The sequence below is a fragment of the Charadrius vociferus genome, unplaced genomic scaffold (genome assembly GCF_000708025.1).
Source record: "Charadrius vociferus isolate BGI_N301 unplaced genomic scaffold, ASM70802v2 scaffold433, whole genome shotgun sequence".
Classification (NCBI taxonomy): domain Eukaryota; kingdom Metazoa; phylum Chordata; class Aves; order Charadriiformes; family Charadriidae; genus Charadrius; species Charadrius vociferus.
The window spans coordinates 3900548-3913791 of record NW_009647846.1 but is presented as its reverse complement, the minus strand read 5'-3'; the positions used below and the strand labels follow the sequence as shown (position 1 = coordinate 3913791).

The 13244-nt window shown below is 42.5% G+C and overlaps 1 protein-coding gene across 1 annotated transcript in view; it reads left to right on the top strand.

Moving 5' to 3' along the window:
• The first annotated feature begins 10631 nt into the window (after positions 1-10631).
• The window catches only part of FGD5 (FYVE, RhoGEF and PH domain containing 5), a 98592-nt gene continuing 95979 nt past the window's right edge, over positions 10632-13244 (top strand). The window contains exon 1 of the mRNA XM_009882896.1: positions 10632-13242. Coding sequence (XP_009881198.1) covers positions 10746-13242 — 2497 coding nt within the window. The 5' untranslated portion in view covers positions 10632-10745. The remainder of the gene's footprint in view (positions 13243-13244) is intronic.

Sequence of the window (13244 nt, the reverse complement as noted above, 5' to 3'; positions counted from 1 at the left end):
GGCGGGGGGCTGCGCCTGCCGAGGGACGCGGCTCTGCGCCCGCTCTGCCCTCGGGGACACTCGGCCCTCCCCAGAGCCCCTGGGAAATTTGCTGTGACTTAGTGTCTGAAAGCCTCCTTTTTGGGGAGGTAGTGCTTTTTGTGCAGGATTTTCTCTCCAAAGCAGACCCCAACCCTTCCTCCTTCTTTCGTTAACTTCCCAGGGTTTTTCCTTGGTGCAAACTGGGCAGGTGAAAGAGACGGGATGAGAAGGGAACAGATATTAAAGACAAGATGTTCAACAGTTAACCATTAAAAGAAGTCACTGGAGAATTGGGGCAGCCTTTAAATTCTCCACCAACACTTTCTGATTTTCAGGGGCGAGGCACGTGTGTAAAAACCATAACAATCCAGGAAGCAATTATTACTAACTCTGGAGTTATTTAGAAAAATCAAATGCTGCACCTGGAATTAAAGAGGAAGAGAAACAGTCCCTTTGTGTTAGCCCTAAAATTTTCCACTGTGTTCCCTTGTTCCAGAAGGTGAATGTTGCTGGGTACCTCACTTTCATGGGTACATCCTGAAGCCCAGAGATTTCACCGCTAGATACCTTGCCCTACAACTGTCGTGTGTTGGGAAATTGTGAATCATTGTTTGCCAAAGCACAGGAACATAGGATTGGAAAGGATCTTTTGGGTCAAACCCAGCCCTCTGCTGTTGTATCAGCATGTCGTACCACTCCTCTGAGTTTAAAGTAAAAGGTTCTCTTTCCCCTCGAAGCGGGGAGTGAGACACTCTCCTTCCCAAAAAGTGTCCATTCTATTTTCTGATCCTGCCTGGGCTGGACTCTGTCCTTCCCAGGAGACAAGCTCATTTGAAAGTTAAGCGAGCCAGCCAAAAATGGCTTTAGCTGTGATGCTCCAACCTCTCTTTCTTCATCTCTCCATTATTTAAACCAGACCATCTCTAATCTGATCCTTTTGTCAGTGGAAGTGCGGTGTAAGGAATATCAGGTGTATCCATTTGTAAAGACTTAAATTTTATTAGCAGTTTTTATTTTTCAGGAATGTAGGACTGAATGGGACTACCTTCATTACCGAAAGCGGTACCTATTGTTACAGAACACAGTGTCATATTACTCCTTTCATTAATTCATCAAATTATATCTTAAAGCAAAACTGTTTAGGTAGCTCTGCTGCTATTCCTCTCACAGAACTGAGAACCTTTTACCATTGCAAGTTCTTCTAGTTTCCAGACCAGATTAATCGCCATTTATTCTTATGATTACATTGTCCTTTTGCTTAAAAATAGTTCTTTTCCTCCTCTGGTGTTTACCTCCAGGTTGTATTTATAGAGTGCTCATATCCCTTCTCAGCCTTTGTTTTGTACATTCACACAATGCAAGGAATGTCTCTCCCATCAGTGCAAAGCAGAACTTCCTACTGAGTCTGAAGGAGAGGGGCATTTATTAACTGGCACAACTCGGGGAGCAGCATTAGCCATTAGTTACAGTGAGTAACACATAGCTCCAGTAAGCAGAGTCATACGTGCTGGCATATATGGCAGCCCTGATCCCACAGAAGTTAAAATAAAGACAGACAGAAAACAGGAAGGGAGATACGGATTACCCTCAGAGATGTGGAACTGATATGAACAGAGGATGAAGCAGTCCACCCAAGGTCAGAGGAAAAAATTGCGGTAGGAGACAAGAGACAGACCCCATCTCCCAGCCTCATACATAGCACCTTCCAGCCTCTTAAGTACCGATTTGTTTGCCAGGTGCTGAAATGATGCTGCCCATAGGAAGAATGTACGGATGTTAGACTCCAGACTGTTCAGAGGTGTAAGCAGACTATATATTCTTTCAGCTACTGCTGAAAGTGATATAGGAAAAGCTGCCATATGTACCTGTCAGAGAATTTTAACCAACATGTTCTTTGGCTCCTAGGAAGCAATATATGAAACAACAGGTAAATATAAGCTGTCTGCTGCAGTGTGAACTTCCTGTTGTGAAATCACAGCCAAATTGGAAACATCACAAACACTTTGAAAAGAAATACATGCCAGTAGTTTAGAACCAAGATTATTTGTCATGTATATGTGTATTTTCATAGTCAGCCCCCCCCAGCCCTACCAAGACTTGTATGTATGGTCTGCTAGAGACAGTGAAAATGCTGAGAATTTTCAGGATCAAGATTGTTGTCAGTGTTGAAATTCATCCTTTGCTGATTATATGACCTTTAGATTTTTCCCAGCAGTGTTTGTTTCTCTGTGGGATGTTGTACTGTTTTATATTTACTGGCTGTATATTTACTGGCTTGAGGGTCGCAATCAAAGAGTTGCGGTCAACGGCTCATTGTCCAAGCGGAGAGAAGTGACAAGTGGCGTTCCTCAGGGGTCGGCACTGGGACCTGTACTGTTCAACATCTTTGTTGCGGACATGGACAGTGGGGTTGAGTGCACCCTCGGCAAGTTTGCCAATGATACCAAGCTGTTTGGTGAGGTAGACACGCTGGAGGGGAGGGATGCCATCCAGAGGGACCTGGAGAGGCTGGAGAGGTGGGCCCAAGCCAACCTCATGCAGTTCAACAAGGCCAAGTGCAAGGTCTTACATCTGGGTCGGGGCAATCCCAAGCACAAATACAGGCTCGGTGGGGAATGGCTGGAGAGCAGCCCTGAGGAGAAGGACCTGGGCGTGCTGATTGACCAGAAGCTCAGCATGAGTCAGCAATGTGCAATCGCAGCCCAGAAGGCCAACCAGATCCTGGGCTGCATCAAAAGAAGTGTGGCCAGCAGGTCAAGGGAGGTGATCCTGCCCCTCTACTCCACTCTCGTGAGACCCCACCTGGAGTACTGCGTCCAGCTCTGGAGTCCTCAACATAAGAAAGACACGGACCTGCTGGAGCGTGTCCAGAGGAGAGCCATGAGGATGATCCGAGGGCTGGAGCACCTCTCCTATGAGGAGAGGCTGAGAGAGTTGGGGCTTTTCATCCTGGCGACGAGAAGGGTCCGGGGAGATCTTATTGCGGCCTTCCAGTACCTAAAGAGGGCCTACAGGAGAGCTGGGGAAGGACTTTTTACTAGGTCATGTAGTGACAGGACGAGGGGGAATGGATATAAATTAGAAGAGGGCAGGGTTAGATTAAACATTAGGAAGAAGTTTTTTACTTTGAGGGTGGTAAGGCACTGGCACAGGTTGCCCAGAGAGGTTGTTGAGGCCCCATCCCTGGAGGTGTTCAAGGCCAGGCTGGACGTGGCCTTGAGCAACCTGGTCTAGTGGGAGGTGTCCCTGCCCATGGCAGGGAGGGTGGAACTCAATGATCTTCAAGGTCCTTTCCAACCTAAACCATTCTATGAGTCTATGATTTACAGATAGCTGCAATAAAGTTATATAGTAAGAGAAATTTGTAAGCTATTGATACAATATCTCAGAGTCATAATGCATTGATCTAATCGTAGAGGATGGATTCCAGTAACTATACAGAACAGCACTTTATTTCTGCGGAGTGGTATGTGCTCTGACAGCCCAGCTGTTAATATTTCAATTAAGGTTTGTAAGAAGGCAAAATTCCCATGGGATAGTTACTACTGACTATAGGTTTGCCGTCACACTAGTGGAGCCTTGCTATACACAGCGTACTTTTGATCACACTTTTGAAGAACATACACTGATAAGAGAGGATAAGACTGTTTTTCAAAAGCGTGAGACTTATGCAGAAGCTGAAATACCATTTTCAAAAATGTCTAAGGCACTTGGGAGCCAATGACCTGCTGGCTTTGAACAGGACCTCAGATCTCAAGTGCCTAAAGCCCCAGTTCTCAGAAGACACTTAAGTATCTAATTCCTGTTCAAGTCAAAGTGGCAGCTGATACCTAAATCTGGACTGAGGTCCCAATTGAAAGGAAGACTTGCACTCCTGTGTCATTACAAGATCCTAGTCTAAATACCTTTTCCATTTCAAGTGACTGCCGTGCAATTGTTTTCATTTCTTATGTAACTTTTATCATTTCAAGCTTTTCTCTGACAGTGTGATCTAAGTGATGCACTTACATGCTGTAAAGCAGAGAACTACTTTTGCAGTGAATATTGCAACATTAATGACATCTCGGTTATTTACACTACGTCCTGGGGTCCTACCAGTGGCAGCGCTGGTGTTTTATGAGTTGAACCCCTCAAAGGGATTATACTTGCCTTGTAAATCACGCTACCTCATCTGTTTAGTCTCCAACATATTGAAGCAGGTTACACAGCTTATTCTGGGTACTTAATTCAGAATGACGTTAAAATGGCTTATCTACCTAGGCAGCTTAAACACACCCTCACTGTCTGACTTGGACAGCTGGCAGAATTGTAATTACAGTTTGGAACCTACAGCTTCCTGTACTGGAAATGTAATAAATGAGTATTAGGAGACTCTGGGCTTGGCTTGCCTTACATTCCTGGCAGTATTACTGAAGTGGCTGGTGCCCATATTCTGGCTGGGTCCAAAACCAGCTCTTTATCTGCAAAGAAGAGCTGTCCATTTCACTTACAGTGAAGCTCCATGTGTTATTTTGACAGGAAGCTCTGTCTACCATTCTTTCAGAACAATTTCTTCTCTAAGGAGTAAGCACCATGGTCAAAATATAAACCCATGTTTGTTGAAATAGACACAGGTACAGAATTTCCACTCTGTCCTGCGTTGTAAGAACTCAGTGTTTTGGTAGCTGAGGTGTAGAAACTTCTAACTATGACTGTACAGTGCAGTCACACTTTTTTCATGAGTTCCTGGGTTTGCGCAGCACATGGCTTTCGTCAACGGTATGAGCTGTTAGACAGCACTGTCACGCTCTGATGCAAGAGGGAGCATGAGCATGATGGCTGTTGGTATAGGATAGGTTCTTTGTTGTTTCATGTCATTGCCTAGTTCATAAAATAGAAATGCTACCATGAAATAACTTCTGTCCTTCCCAGTCCAAATAATTTTTATGTCTATAATAGTGTTTCGGCAAGTAACGTATCAATGAATTCCTGTATTTACTGGTATTCTTAAGGTTGCTTATTCTCATTTCCTCAATGGTGGGACTTTGCTTGTTTCAAATAGGAAATTTAATCCCAATCTTTGGAAGAAGTTACAGATTTGCTTGATAAAGGCAACTGTATAGATGCAAAGACATACATTGATGTCTGTGTAGTATTTTAGTAGGGTGTTCTTATTTAAGAGAAAAGCATTTATATAACAGAAATAAAGTCTGGGTTAATTAGACTGAGGACTGGCTAACTGGCAGTAGCGAATCTCTGCAGTAGTTATCTCTGTAACACTGTGAAGTGCTGGGACCAGGATTATGTCGATACTGTCCAAAATTTTCCTTGGTAGGAAAGCAAAGAGAAAGTATCAGATGACAAAGTTCACTTTATGATGTAAAGACTGGTGAAAGGGTAATTAACACAGTAGGCAGGGCAGTTATATAAACAGATCTGGATCTTTAAGTTCATTCAAACAAATTACACTTAATGCATATTATAAAGCTATTGGTTTAGAGACAATGAACAGGCAACACAGCCTTAGGAACAATTTAGAGGTCACAGTGGACAAGGAAGTTACCCTGATACAGTAAGAAGCTAATGGAGAATAGCGAGACCTGGGTATAAGAAAGAACTGAACTCTGTAGACAGCATCATCCGTACCCGCTGTGGAATTCTTCCCAAAGGGCTGCCCCCTGTATTTTATAGGGGCTATTGGAAAATTGGAAAAGGTTCAGAAAAAATCCAAAAGAAAAGACTTCAGGAAAGGTGAAATTGTCCAACTGCAAAGATTTAATGAGTTCATTTGTTCAGTTTATCAAAAAGAAGAATGTACCACGACATAGCTGTAGGGAAGTATACGTCTTCCCTAGAGAAATACTGAATAATAAAAGGTTCTTTAACCCAGTGGAAGAAACAATAACAAATACTGGAGATAGAAGCTGGAGATAGAAGCCAGGCAGCACTAACTGGAAATAAGGACTTTATTTTAAAAATGAGCAATTTATTACAGGAATGAGATAAGGTTGACGCTAAGGTATACACTCCACCTTTTGCTGACTTCAGACCAAAGCCTTCTAAAAGACAAGTTTTAACTTTCTTCTGATATAGCTGAGTGAAATTACGCAGCTTGCGGTCGGAGCTGACTTTCTGATACCTTTGTATGGATATTTTCCCTCTACTTCCTGTTTCTCAGGCACTTTCCATCTGTGGATTTCAGTCCCTTCTTCCTGGGCAGAAGCAGTGACAGATGGGACTTGTGTGCATTGGTTTCCACTGGGATTCTAGGTTTGGTGCAGTCTCATCCCACTGTTGCAATGTGGTCTCTCCACCTGTATTGTCATTTCTATCCAAGAGCTCTGCAGATCCCTGAACTATGCGGTGCATTTCTGTCCTCTGTTCTGAGTGTCTCTCCCTGACTGTCTCTTTTAACATAAGTCTGAGTTGAATTAATGCTGAAGGCACGAAGGAAACACAGGTCCACAAAAGCTCGTTGGTCAGAAAGAGCTACTTTCAGTATCTTAAGAGATTCCTGAACTTCATTGTGGCACCAGCCAAGGCTGGAACTAGTATCTGCACTATCGAGCTAAGTAATTTCTTGGGCCACCATCAAAGACCGTGGGCCTGGGACATCTCTACAAATATCCCTGGAAATGTGAAACCTCATTTTTTAATTAGGTCTTCACCTCAAAACCAGCTGCTTGATGGGAGCGGGGAGTGGGGGTAGATATGGTCCCTTATAAGCCTTAGTTAAATTCTAGGCTAATTCCAAAATCTGCAGAACATTTGAAAGTGGGTAGTTGCAGCATTTCAGGCAATACCCCACTACAAAATACTTACTGCTCCAAAGTGACACTTGAACAGTGAAGGCTGTACGGATTGATTGCCATTCCCGGAGAGCTGCTAGGCTAATGTTCACTGCTTAGAAACTTGGAGGGGAGGAGAGTAATGTCATTTCATATGGACCCTGGCAGGAATGAAACCCTGCTGAAATGCAGGTTTGCCTGAAGGAAGGTGGGTAAGGAGAGGAAGCGGTCCTTGTCAGTACAAGGAAGCATTGAACAATAAGGGGAGGAGCAGGCTAAAGAAATTCCTATTCCCCAAGAGTTTCCTTTTAAGCACCAGGTGGGTGTGTCTCCCTCCAACATAAAACACATCCTAAAATAAACATGCACAATTTGTGAACATACACATTCCTTATGGTGCAATGTTATTTTGTGTCTGTTTAGAAGTTACAGCCAGAACCTTTCAAGTGGCTCAGACAGCAAAGGAAGCAGAAATTGAAGCAGAATGAAATAGTCCTGATAAAAGGCAAACAGTGGTGCTTTCTTTTCAGTAATTGTTTGGGTCATTCTTTAAACAAACTCTTTTACTCCTCCTGCCACCTCCCCCACCTAAAGGAAAAAAAGGAAAATTGTTTAAGGAGCCTGGTGAAAGGCAAGATCAACACACAGAACAGTTAGGAAAGAACTATGAAAGGAATCACTAGTGGCCAGTAGCTGGCACAAGTGGGTAAGAGTAGGGCATCACAATGCCTATTACTGCCATACCGTGAACAGGGTCCATTACCGTAAGTTCTCTTCCAATAGCAATGTCACTGAAGGTAGCAGAAGGAAAAACTCAAGATTAATTGATTCCTTTTGCTGTAGAAAATTATCACCGGAGGGAAAGTGGGCATCTGTGTTTAAGCTATTATTTTTTTTAAAGTGGATGTCTGCATGGTTATTTTACATAAAGGAAATGAGATCATTACGTTATTTTTATTTAAAATTTGTTTATAAGACAAGCTTGGGAGATACTGGCAGTCTTTACAGTCCAGTCTTTTTCTCACTACTCAGTGTTTCAGTACAGACACTCCATCTGATAAGAACAAGGATGAGAATGCAGGGACTGTGCTCAAGCCTTGTCACATCCCAGGAATAGAGTAGGTATATTTGTGTCCTAGTCTTGGATAGACATTCCTAGGAAAAGCCAGACACTGCAGGAAGTGGTATAATACCTCCAACGTGATGTTTCTTCCTTGGGGTTAGTCCTAAAAATTTCTTATTATGGTGGTAAGGGGTCCATTGCTGATTTCTGGGGGGAAAGGGGTAAGAAATCTATTTTAGCCAATAAAAAATTCATGCATTTTACTGCAAGAAAGTTAGTTTAGGATGTTCAGTCATTGCAATAACTGATTTAAAAATCCATATCTTGCTGGAGAGCCAGGCTTACAAGATCCTTGACCCACTTCTGTTCCCTCCCGGTTTTTAACAGGCAACAGTTTTCAGCACTCTGCTGCCTTCAGCTGCTGCAGACTTGCTGCTGGCTGCAACAGAAGCAATGGTACTTCAGTGATGGTGAAGTGTTTGGCACATAACGTTTCCGAAATAATCTGGAGGGAAAGATTAGCTACCCATTCTGTGCTTTCAATAATTAGACAGATGCCCTGCAGCTCAAAGCAGCAGTGGATACTGAGAAACAGGAGTACACACTACAGTACTGGAGACTGGCGAATATGCAGTTCTCTCTCCCTCCTTTTCCACAAGTTGTTTTAAGCCTCCCACACGTGAAGCTGGATCAGATAAAACCCCACATAGAGAATAATTCTTAATCAATATATGCGATAAGGTGCCTGATCAGAACAGACTTTTCACTCCTGGGCTGAGCCGAGACCACTAATTCAGTTTTTAACTTAGGTGAAATCTCTCTGGTGTCTCATAATTCTAGAAAGACTGTTTTCTGACTACATCAGATTGCCAAACCATCAGCATCTTTATGAATATTGGAAGAAATTTCAGCAAGGTTAAGAAGATCAGAAGAAACAGCCTCTTATACCTTAGAGAGTCTAACCAAACAAATGCGCCAGTCAAATTACTCCAGTTGGATTAAGATAACAATAAGAAAAGTACCATGATACCAAATATCAGAACAATCAGAGAATAATTTTTAAGCAGTTTGCATTCAGTATTACTTTATTCTCAGTATGGTGCACAGCTGAATTTTAATTGTCTTCACTTCCAGATGTCAAAAGTCTGCGTTCCAAAATACTCAAAATATAACAGCACAGTAGCTACACTTCCTGAAACTCATACCATGGTTTAGGATAGGGATTTCACGTAGGAACCATATCTTAAATGGTGTCTCTTGAGATGCTGTTCCCTTATTTCCTGTGTGTAGGGCATGAAGATTTTGCACAAAGAATTGTTCCTGTCTCTCTCATGGTGAAATGCTTTTCCTTACAATGGAGAGCTCCCCCTTTTCCACTAAAATGTGTTAATTAAAATTATAAAAAGAATTAGAGATTTCTGATTGATTAACCATGTAATTACCTATTGATGGCTAGGAAACATTAGTAAGAGCAAAATCCTTCTCTACTTATTACCATCTGTAACCGTTTGCTGTTCTGGCTTCTTCACACCTCATATTTCATCTCATCTAAAATCTCATGAGGGAGGATCCCTATTGTTGCCTATTTATGCAGCCTTTCAGCATTTCATTCAGTCATTTGAAGAATATTAATTTCAGGACCAAGGCAGCTGGAAATGGCTGTGGCATGTAAACTGTACTGTGAGTAAAATAGCCATATACGACTTAATTCATCTAGCTTATTGTCAATCTGCTTGAATTCCTCTACATGTGTATCAGCACTTCCACTAGAAATAGTTTAGAGACCCTGGCTGGCCTTATTTTGCAAGATAATTCACTTTTTAAAGTATATTTTGATGTTCAGAGAACCTGCAAGGGGTCCTGGGATTTACAGGAGGATGGAGGATCTTTTGACTAAAGAAAGGACTGAAGAAGCTGTACACTGAAAACTGAACTTAAGTTTAAACCAGTAACTCTCTTCATGTTTTGGGTTGAAGTATTTCATTCAACGCATTATAGCTCAGCTGCATAGTCAATGTAAAGTATTAGCCAAACTTTTAGCAAACCGTTTTATCCCTCATGATTATGTTGTTTGACAAACAAAATGTAACTCCATATTTTGTTGCCATGGTAATGGCAGATGGGAAGACTCTGTCTGGGCACCACTTCAGTTTCGCTGGGTTGAGTTAAACCTTGATCTGTTGGTAGAACTAATTTTGTTCAATGCTGAAATTCTGCAAACTACATATTGAAATTAAAATCATTGCTACAAAGTGTCTGTACTGTGTTATAAGAGCAGCTACTATGGCTGAAAGGTGTTTCTTTCATTGCAGTGAAACACTTCAGCGTCACTGAATCAAAGTGTTCATACTTAATCTTAGGGCAAACAGATTTCTGGGGCAGAATCAAAAGGTCTCTAATGTTGTTAGTACTTCTGAGTGCGGGAGGTGTTACCCATCTGTGAGTATCTGTGTATGACGTACCCTTGGCTCTGCAGCTGTAGATCTTTCTCTCCCCAAGTGTGCTAGGGCTGCATCTAGTTCAGTTCAGTTCAGTTTTGACCTTAAACCATGTTCCCTGGAGCAGTTACAGTGCCACTTCGAAGCACAGTGCATATGCTTTGCTCCTTCAGTTCTCTTTTCAGAGCTGAGCCTTTTATTGGCTGGACTCCTTCTGCATTAGAAGTCACTGGTATAAGATAAAGTCTACTGTAAAGTCTACATAAAATTTCTGTGTAAATTCTGGCTTTAATAAGAAACCGAGATGACTAACATGGCTTTTCTCTCTTTTCTCCAGAAATCACAAAGCCACCACTAGCACCGAAACCAAAGATTATTGGTCATCTTTCTCCAGTAGCTGTCTCCAAATTTTCTCCTTCACTGCCAAGGGCTGATATTCTTCATAACCCGAACTCTATGCCTAGGGGTCCCAAACCACCTATTGCTCCCAAGCCAAAATTCTCAGCTGACACTGAGGGCAAATCCGGTGTTTATTCCAACAATAACTTAAATAAATGCTCAAATGGGAAACTGGTATATCTTGATGGAGAGCTGTATGAAGGAAACCAATGCAATGCAGATTGCCCAGAATCTGAGGCAGATAATGAATACATTGTAGTTCCTGAAGCTCAGCTGACCAGCAAAGACTGTAATGACTTGGAACATGAGCATGATTCCTCTGTGGAAAATGAAGTCTTGGAAACTCCAGGAGAGGTAGAGAAGGAAAAGGATAACATTGCTAGTGATGAGGATATCGGCAATCGAGAAGTCACTGAAGATGAGCACTGTAACTCTTCAGAAATTGCTGAACCAATGGAACCAGATTCTCAAGAGTCAACCAGAGACTGTGACCAGTCCAAAGCACTTTGTGAGGAGTCCTCAGATGCCCCTGATGGGGATGATGATGCTTCCAAGATTGTAGATGAAGATGAGGATGTTGTAGGTGATTGTAGTGAAACCAAAAACAAGGAGGAAACTTCTTACAACCTGGACCTGGTTAAGGACAATAGTGATTGTAAGACTGACAGTGATAACATTTTGGATAGAGATGAGGAACTAGTGGGTGATAACTGTAAAGATACCATTGTAATGCCACTACCCGGAGATGAATCAGTCCCAGGTAGTGAGAAGGCAGGGCAGGAGGAGGAGGAACTGCCTGAGATTTTAGAAACGGGAGATGGGTGTCTGGCACATGATGGTGACCACAGTGCGCATGCAGAGCTTGATTTGAATATGGAAAGGGAGTTAGAAAATAATGACTGTGCAGGCCCTGACATGCTGCCCGATGAAGCCCATGAAGAAACAACTCCTGACTTAGAACTGCATGAAGATGAACCCAATGCTGAAAATGGTTTAGGAGAGTCCACCCATCAAGCAGCAGCTGAAAAGGAGGAAGCAGACCCAGATGAGCACAATAGTACAAACACAGGAAATGCCAGTGATGGCTGCCAGATCACTGAGAGAAGAGGTGAGGCGAAGACATCAGAGGTAGCCTGTGAAACAAGCAAAGAGTTTGGGAAAAGGGAAGAAGAAACTGTGAATGCAGAGAATATGGTTGATGGCTGTCAAATTACTCCTTGTGAGAATGAATGTGGTGAGGAAATACCCATGGAACATTCAGATGAGAGTCTTCAAACAGAAAGGACCTCTCTGGATGAAGATTGTGTGATTTCTGATAGTCTACCTATTAATCTGGGGATGGAGCCAGAGCCGGAAAATGTGACTGTTGAAGAGCAAAGGGAAAGCATTGTGGAAACCTCTAAGTCAGATGCGCTGCAACTTGAAGACAATGAGGTGGAAGCAAACGGCTTCACCAGAAGTGTCCCAAATCCACCTCAACAGGTCCCACTTGAGGAAGAGTTAGAAGTCTGTAAGCATGGCAAAATGAACTTAGAATGTGGGGTCAAGCGTTTCTTGCATGAAGATCTAGCAGTCCCTGAAGTGGTCATTGTGCCTGAAGAATCAGAAGAAAGAGAAACTAGCAGTGATTCCCTAGATGACCCTTATGTGCTTCCCGCAGAAAATGAAATTGCTTATGATGGGCAGACTGATTTAGGAGCTGATCACAGTAAAATGGATGAATTAGGAATGGATGGTGAAAACAACTTGCTGCCCATTGATCGTAAAAGCATTGTCACTAGAACACGGTCGCTCTCTGGGAAAATGCCGGGCTATGTCCCAGAAACAGTTCCAGAAGAAACTGGACCTGAAAATGATTTGCCATCTTCCCGCAATGGCTCTGGGACAGAAGATTTAAGCAATAATTTATTTTCAGTGGAAGGAAAACCAATGGAAGCCAACAGGACATTACCAACCAAGTCAAGATGTTTCATTTTATATCCTCGATCTTACTCTGTTGAAGGGAGAGAGATACCTGTCTCTGTTTACAGAGAAAGTGATGGCTGTGTACTGGATGATGGTAGAATGAAAAGGACAGAAGACAACTTGTCTTTGCCTTGTGTCAATGGTTCCTCAGGTAGTTTTTCTCAGAGAAACCATCTTTCATCATGTGGTGTATCTACTCCATCCTCAGTTGTTGATATACCACCTCCTTTTGAACTTGCCTACATCACCAAAAAGCCAATCACTAAAAGTTCCCCTTCACTTTTGATAGAGAATGACTCACCTGATAAGTATTCCAAGAAAAAGAAATCTTCCTTTAAGAGGTTCCTCACTCTAAAATTCAAGAAGAAAACTGAAAGCAAAGTCCATGTAGATGTTAATGTTTCCTCTTCAAGGTCCTCATCAGAGTCTAGCTACCATGGGCCTCCCAGGCTGATGGAGCTGGACAGGAGGAGCCTAAGTAGCTCACCTCAACTAAAATCACATGTGGGGAAGCTTCGTGCATCTGAGTCTCCCTCAGCTGTTCTTTTCTATAAGGATGGTAAAAGAAAAGGAACGCCCAAGTCCTTCAGC